This window comes from Oncorhynchus nerka, linkage group LG20 (assembly GCF_034236695.1).
Source record: "Oncorhynchus nerka isolate Pitt River linkage group LG20, Oner_Uvic_2.0, whole genome shotgun sequence".
NCBI classification, from domain to species: domain Eukaryota; kingdom Metazoa; phylum Chordata; class Actinopteri; order Salmoniformes; family Salmonidae; genus Oncorhynchus; species Oncorhynchus nerka.
In genome coordinates, this window is record NC_088415.1 from 11,856,163 (window position 1) to 11,863,714 (window position 7,552).

General features: G+C 43.6%; 1 protein-coding gene and 1 long non-coding RNA gene across 2 annotated transcripts; one reads left to right on the forward strand and one right to left on the reverse strand.

Moving 5' to 3' along the window:
- Nucleotides 1–1,670: 1,670 nt before the first annotated feature.
- On the reverse strand, nucleotides 1,671–3,347 carry LOC115121868 (uncharacterized). Its single transcript, XR_003862374.2, has 2 exons — nucleotides 3,095–3,347; nucleotides 1,671–2,515 (listed from the first exon to the last, which is right to left on the reverse strand). It is a non-coding gene; the product is annotated as an uncharacterized LOC115121868 (long non-coding RNA).
- An 83-nt stretch (nucleotides 3,348–3,430) lies between these two features.
- LOC115121867 (DNA-binding protein inhibitor ID-1-like) lies at nucleotides 3,431–4,663 on the forward strand. The gene is made up of 2 exons (XM_029651002.2): nucleotides 3,431–3,912; nucleotides 4,076–4,663. The coding sequence occupies exons 1-2, from the start codon at nucleotides 3,568–3,570 to the stop codon at nucleotides 4,109–4,111; spliced, it is 381 nt and encodes a 126-aa protein (XP_029506862.1). The 5' UTR covers nucleotides 3,431–3,567; the 3' UTR covers nucleotides 4,112–4,663.
- The last annotated feature ends 2,889 nt before the right edge of the window (nucleotides 4,664–7,552 follow it).

The window sequence follows — 7,552 nt, forward strand, 5'->3', positions numbered from 1 at the left end:
CTGTGGTGGGATAGGGCCAACAGAACACTGCTGTGGTGGGATAGGGCCAACAGAACACTGCTGTGGTGGGATAGGGCCAACAGAACACTGCTGTAGTGGGATAGGGCCAACAAAACACTGCTGTGGTGGGATAGGGCCAACAGAACACTGCTGTGGTGGGATAGGGCCAACAGAACACTGCTGTGGTGGGATAGGGTCAACAGAACACTGCTGTGGTGGGATAGGGCCAACAGAACACTGCTGTGGTGGGATAGGGCCAACAGAACACTGCTGTGGTGGGATAGGGCCAACAGAACACTGCTGTAGTGGGATAGGGCCAACAAAACACTGCTGTGGTGGGATAGGGCCAACAAAACACTGCTGTGGTGGGATAGGGCCAACAAAACACTGCTGTGGTGGGATAGGGCCAACAGAACACTGCTGTGGTGGGATAGGGCCAACAAAACACTGCTGTGGTGGGATAGGGCCAACAGAACACTGCTGTGGTGGGATAGGGCCAACAAAACACTGCTGTGGTGGGATAGGGCCATCAGAACACTGCTGTGGTGGGATAGGGCCAACAGAACACTGCTGTGGTGGAATAGGGCCAACAGAACACTGCTGTAGTGGGATAGGGCCAACAAAACACTGCTGTGGTGGGATAGGGCCAACAAAACACTGCTGTAGTGGGATAGGGCCAACAAAACACTGCTGTGGTGGGATAGGGCCAACAGAACACTGCTGTGGTGGGATAGGGCCAACAAAACACTGCTGTGGTGGGATAGGGCCAACAGAACACTGCTGTGGTGGGATAGGGCCAACAGAACACTGCTGTGGTGGGATAGGGCCAACAAAACACTGCTGTGGTGGGATAGGGCCAACAGAACACTGCTGTAGTGGGAGAAGATGGCAACGGGAAAAACATTCCTTCCTTCCTCCTTATCAGCAACCCGTCGTCCAGCGTCTCCCTCTCTGTTTCCTGTCTACAGTCTGCAGCAGTGTCGGGATAAGATTAGTGTCGGGATAAGATGTTTAAACCAAATTTATTTCTTGAAAAACGAAAACATGAGTTGCAGAGTGGTTGAGTGAACAAAAGGCCCCACATTCTATACCACTTCATGGCATTCAACCAACAACCAACTGCCTTCAAACCAGCGTGTGTGGTGTCACTGTCACAACTCAGGGAGGATCTAACAACAAGGGAGGGAGACAGAGCCAGAAAACATTTTTACACCTCAGTTAGTAGCTAGTTGTAACAAACCACAACAGAAAGAACCTCCTCTCTGTCTTAAAATCAGGAGCTAATGTGTTTCACTTTCCTCCGTCCCCTCCCCTGCCCCTCCCCTCTCCTTGATGTTGCAGTAAACAGGATTAAAAGGGCCCAGCTGTGTGGGGTTATTGTTGGTGTCAGTAGGAAGTGCTGATAGCTTCTGCAACTGAACAAAAGCTGGATGAGAGAGCAGAGGGGCGCTCCAGACTCACTGGCTCCAGACAAGATTTTCTCCCACAATACTTGCTCTGCACTCCCATTGTTTCAGACCACTGGCTCGCCCCATCCCCAACATGACCTGTGAAAGAGGATGTCACTCTCCTCACACAGCAACAACTCTCTCTAGAGGCTGGGGAAGAAGATGAGTTTTGCTTAGCGAGTATAAGTAAAATGCAGGGATTTTTTTTTTAAAGACGGTTAATTGTCCAGTTAAGAAATGCTGATTTAATTACATTTGCATAATCAATTCCATGCACTTAATTATGATACATGCTTTGATCAAAAATGAATGTTCCACATGCCATATTTCCAGTGCATTATTTGAGCATTTCACATAGACCAACTGAATTACTCATTCAAACCACATATATTTTGGGGGGAAATACCAGATGCTAACAATTACATTCTTCTCTGTTTTCACTTTGTGCTTTCATGCCTTCTCTTGTTTGGTTCTCTGTCTCCAAATGAATTGCAAGTTTGTGGAAAACTCAGCACAATTATACAAGTTGCGAAATTTATTTGAATCTATTTACTAAGTAAAAAGAAAAACGAATTAAAATCTAATTCTGGTGGACTACATCCAGATAGACAGGCACTGAAACTGCAACATTGTAAGTTATTTTATATCAGTGTAAAATATACAATGTTTTACTTGAGGAATTTCCTTATGAAAAAAAGAAGGGGAGTACCTAACTGAAGGAATTCAGGAACTGTCATTTTACATTCAAAGCCCTCTGGTCTTTTTTTCTTTTACAAGCCTTTAGAGCTTGAGTGAGCAAGCTAGAGACAATGGCAGTTTGCAGGTGTGTGGGGCAGTAATCTCTTCACTGAGTGGTTTAACGTGATAAATGAATAACGATTTTGGGCAGACAGTTTGTTCTCAGGGTTTGTGCTGTGCAGGTGAATGGGGGGATTGTGAGCCCCGTTGTTTGAGGTCTCCATGGACACCGCCCGCGCGGCGCCGGGCTGACAGCCGTCAGGGACTACATGAATGGGTGACGTCGCGGAACTGGCGCCTGGCGGTCTGCGTCAGCTTGTTTGGACGATCTGGGGAAGATTCAAAACAGAGCAATTCGAATACCGCCCGGCGCTCAGTGGGAACATGTGAATGAATCTGTGAAACTATTCATTGGAAGATTTAAGGCTTAATGCGTGTAAACTATGAGATTTGTAAATTGAAAGATATTTATTGCATAGGATATGTTAGTCCATGAGATTCGTCTACTAATGAAATGCTATTTTAAATACATTTGAAGTTTTTAGCTTATACTTTAAATCACAATTTGCATACCATAATGCAAAATCTATAGCTGCTAAATAACTGCCAAATTAATTGATGCTATTAAAACATGAATTTGGATAAGATTTGTTGAATGGTCAAATGCAGAATGATGTATTTAATTTATAATAAAATGCGATATTATGCACTTTTCAATTGATTAAAACATAATACTTATAAACAAAAACATGTATTTTGAGGGTACCATTCTGCAGAGCTGGGATGTGCAGAATGCGTGTTCGTCTTCTCTATTTTATCGAAATGATAAATGGACTGGCTTTTTTTCCAGTAGGCTATAGACATCCCCAATAAAAACCTATATTGATGTGACAGGTCAGGTTATTTACCGTAAGATTGAGTTCCAATCGGTCTACAGTTAAAAGCCTATTAATCTAGTTATTGCAGCATTCTTCATGACTAAGCTCCACACCCACGTCTCCGGGCGGTCTCTACACCTGCAGAGTCCACGGTCAAAGGACAGCTGGGAAATTTGTTTCCATTTGTAACACCATCATTTAGCAGATTGTAAAGATTGATAAACACCCCGTCTCTAATGGTAGCGAGGACTGGAGGACCGCCCCTCCGATGCATGCGGGAGATTCTCATTGGTCCAACGCTTCAAAATGTACCCGCTTTAGTCCCTCCCCGAATCCTGCTGGAGAGATAAATCCAGCGTGAGTTCCCTTCAGAGCCACAAACTGTCAAAATTCGCTTGACTGTAACAGTCTGAGAATTCTCACCAGGATACCAGAACTCGCATCTACTTTACCTCTTTTTCGTATATTGCTCTTCACTCTTCAAGACGTCAGAACAAGAGAAAATGAAAGTTGTCGGATCTACCTGCACTCTCAAGAACACCGAGGACATGGTCCGGTGTCTCTCCGAACAGAGTATGGCCATCTCCAAGTGCAAGATCCCAATGCTGGACGAGCAGATGAGTGTATTTCTGCAGGACATGAACAGTTGCTACAGCAAGCTGAAGGAGCTGGTTCCCACTCTGCCAGCCAACAAGAAGGCCAGTAAGATGGAGATTCTGCAGCATGTCATCGACTATATCTGGGACCTGCAGGTCGAGCTGGACGCACCGGGCAAACAGCAGGCCACAGATGCACCCCGGACCCCTCTGACAACCCTCAATGCAGAACTCGCCAGCATCTCTGTGGAGGTATGTGTACAGAACAATTCCATCAACGCAATTTCAGGAAAATATATTATTGCCATGAATTACATATTCAAGTGTAAAAAGGACACCACTGCATAATCCTGTGCTAAAACCAAGTTGTTATCTGTGTGTTAAAATGTACCATTACCCCTCTGCCTTTTCACAGAACGGATGCTCCGACGACAGAATTCTCTGCCGCTGATCAAGCAACAGATATAACCATTAACCGAAGCAACATGAAGAACGATGTTGGCCAGCCATGGATGACATTTCGTCGCATTTTATGTCTTGCATCAAGCAGTGAAGCGACGTGAAAATCCATGATATGCGTAGATAAACATTCTGAGTTGAAACTACGAAGTGTCAGGTCAGGAGAGCTGTCCCCACGCAGCCACAGGTGTCCTGCTGTCACCAAGAAGAGCGGCGCGCTCGGTGAAGACGCGTGCTGGTCGAGCTGAGACTGAGGATGGTCATCAACAACATAGCATCCTAACCCAACGAGCTCTCTTCGATGTTGATACATGTTGGACTTTATGCGAAATAATATTTCATTCCTTATGATCTTTTCTGTATTTTGAGCAATTTACATGTAGAAAATATTTATATTTTAAAATGTCAATTTCTCAGATTGCTGAGCTATATTTGTATTGTATATTACAATGATTCAGATGTGATCACTGAATGTGGACCCAGATGTATGTGATCACATACTTCTCGTGTTTTTATTAAAACAATATATGTTAGGTGAGAATAATGCCTTCACTTTTCTTGTTTTATTCACAACACGTGTTCGCTGTAGACCTACTACCTTGGTTTGAACTGCGGGTCAGACATTCACTTGTCTATTCACTAATCTAACGGTTAGATTTCCAGACTGAACATAGTCTTGGCAGGCATGGGAAATTACAATTAGTTCAATCAATGTACAGAGAGGCATGTCTTTGGATCTACTAAGTAACCAAACCATGACAACTACAGTATTTTGTTGAACAATCATGACAATTTAGGTGATCATAATATTTGCATGAAAACATCAATGAGGTTAATATATAGTTAGTAACTTACACAGCTATTACACTAGAATGTTATCCAAACTTAATTAATAAGAGCACATTCAACAGGCTAATCTAGTGATGTTTTCATAATAGACCTTTACCATTTGTGTAATTTAAATATAAAACCGCCTCCTAATTGAAATAACCTAGACTCTTGGGAAAAAAAGGTGCTTTCTAGAACCTAAAAGGGTTATTTGGCTGTCCATAGGAGAACCCTGTGATGAACCCTTTTTTGGTTCCAGGTAGAACCCTTTCCACAGAGGGTTCTACCTGGAACCAAAAAGTGTTGTCCTACAGGGAGAGCAGAATAACCTTTTTTTTAAGAGTACCAAGGGATTCATCACGGCCCTAAAAGAGGTTCATGAATATTCATCAACTAAATTATTTTGCTTGAGAGAATATATGAGAATTGTTGATTTAGGATTTATTTTCTCATATTCACAGTTTCAAAGTTGTTCTAACTTTCCCTACTATTCTCTCTCTCTCTGTCACACACACAACGAGTCTATTTTCTTGGCTGCGATGCCGGGCCATCTGCAGCCTGGCTCGCGGATTTCTGTTTGTTAATGTTTCAATCAGCTGTGCGTCGAGGAATGTGAGGCTACTTAACCTGAACTTCGCCAGGTGTGCGGCGGCGCCACTCAGTCTGGGCCCGCCTGCCCTTGGCACGATGCTATCACACAAACACAATCCCACACTGACTCGGCTTTAAAACATTAGCGCCGCAGCTGTGCGTACTGCACTGCAGGGGATTTAGAGCCGCGTCACATCTGGGAATGGAAATAAATACAACTGTTGAATAGAGGGCTACTATCTATCATAGCTTTGTCCTGCACTCTCCCGGCTTATGTTGAGCTATTTTAACTTCTGTTGGAATTCCATTGTTGAGCCATGAACATGAAACTAATGGTTATAACGCGCTGAGGTCATGAGCAACAGAGACAAAGAAACCGTAGCTGCCCTTGTCACATCTTGTATAATAGTAGGCTATAATGGTCAGGTGAGTGACACTATTACAAGAGTTCACTTTGCTCATAAACTTGTCTAATCAAGATAGGTAATTCCTTTCAAATTTGGAAATTAATGTTAATTTTATAGTTGGCAAAACTCTTTACTCTTTGTAGACTATAATAATATTACTCTGTTGGATAAGAACATAACTAAGAAATGTAGCCTATTATCAAAATAATATATAAAGCAATGTGCCATTAAAACGTTATACATGACAATATATTATTCAATGCATCTGAAAGAGGCAACGAAGATGGTAAAAAAAGGAATCCATGCAAATCTTCTGTTCAATAATATTTTTATTTCATAGCCTACTTTATAATGACGAGTAGTGTCAATTCAATAGTGTCAATTCCATTGTATTTCATTCTACAGCACTAAACATAAGGCCTCCTGAAGCAAGCAGACACAGGGTCGAATAGCGCCCTCTTGTGGTGGCATACGGATAGTACAAACAGCCCTTTACATTATTTTCATAGCCAGTCATTTGGCGATGAAGTGACAGAACGTTTTTCATGATTGTAGACTCTAGACTGGACACAGTGCAGCAATGTAACCCCAAGCAGTGACATGGGGCTAGACACCTAGACACGCCCTCTGTCCACCGTTTATGCATGAGGAGGGCCACCAAAATGGAATGCCCTGCTTAAATATATCCTCGTGTATCCATGTCACAGATATACAGTACATTTACTTCAGTTTGTGTGCCTACAATAGATGCAATGAAAAAATAACTATATTATTATAGCCTATCAAAGTAGGATGGCTATCAATCCTTTCTGAATGAAAGAGCATCCCTGTTGGCTAACAATTTGACCAGAGTGATAGGGGTGCTGTTCTTTGTTTGGCTGGGTTGCTTGAAGCACAGATAGAACAAGGAGCCAGATGTTTCACCTGCTGCATTAATCTGAAGCACCCAGTTGGAATTTCCAGTCTAAACAGCTTTAGTGGGGCAGCTGCTGAGGCTATACCAAAGAGTTCAGGGAGGAGGAGGAAAGCAGTCCCATTGTGGAAGGAGGAGTGAGGTGAAATAGTGAGGAGTAGGAACAGAGCATTTAGAGCACTGAAAGGGACACATAACTTCAAACATCTGATTCAGTATAAGCAGGTCCAGGCCCCGGTGAGGTGAACTATCCGTCAGGCAAAGAGGTTGTGTTGGCGTCGGTTCTGTGACACCATTGGACGATACCTGTGGGAGAAGTGTGGGGGATGATCAGAAGGGAGTGGGATCCTCCAGTGTTGATGAGTGGGGAAGATATGGCAGTAACAAATGAGGAGAAGGCAAGAGATGATGGCCAAAGCGTTTGTCCAAGTGCACAACTCTGCACATTTTTCAGAGGACGGGCAGAGCGGGAGAGAGACAACGAGAGACGTAGGCGGGAGGGTGTAAATGATGTGTTGAATACACAACCATGGCAGAGATGAAATGGACCATAGGTAAGGCTGGGTTATTGGTGTTGTACAACAGAGTTTAGGAGGAGGGGAAACTACCAGGCAGCAGGAAGGAGGCAGTAGTGGGACCAATCCGGAAGACAGGGAAGGACCCGATGAGGCCAACTAACTATCGGCCAATAGCT

Bases quoted from the DNA above. Each gene is read 5' to 3' on its own strand.
- LOC115121867 (XM_029651002.2), top strand. From the start codon at position 3,568: ATGAAAGTTGTCGGATCTACCTGCACTCTCAAGAACACCGAGGACATG. The intron at 3,913-4,075 runs GTATGTGTACAG...GCCTTTTCACAG, and splicing joins TCGCCAGCATCTCTGTGGAG to AACGGATGCTCCGACGACAG.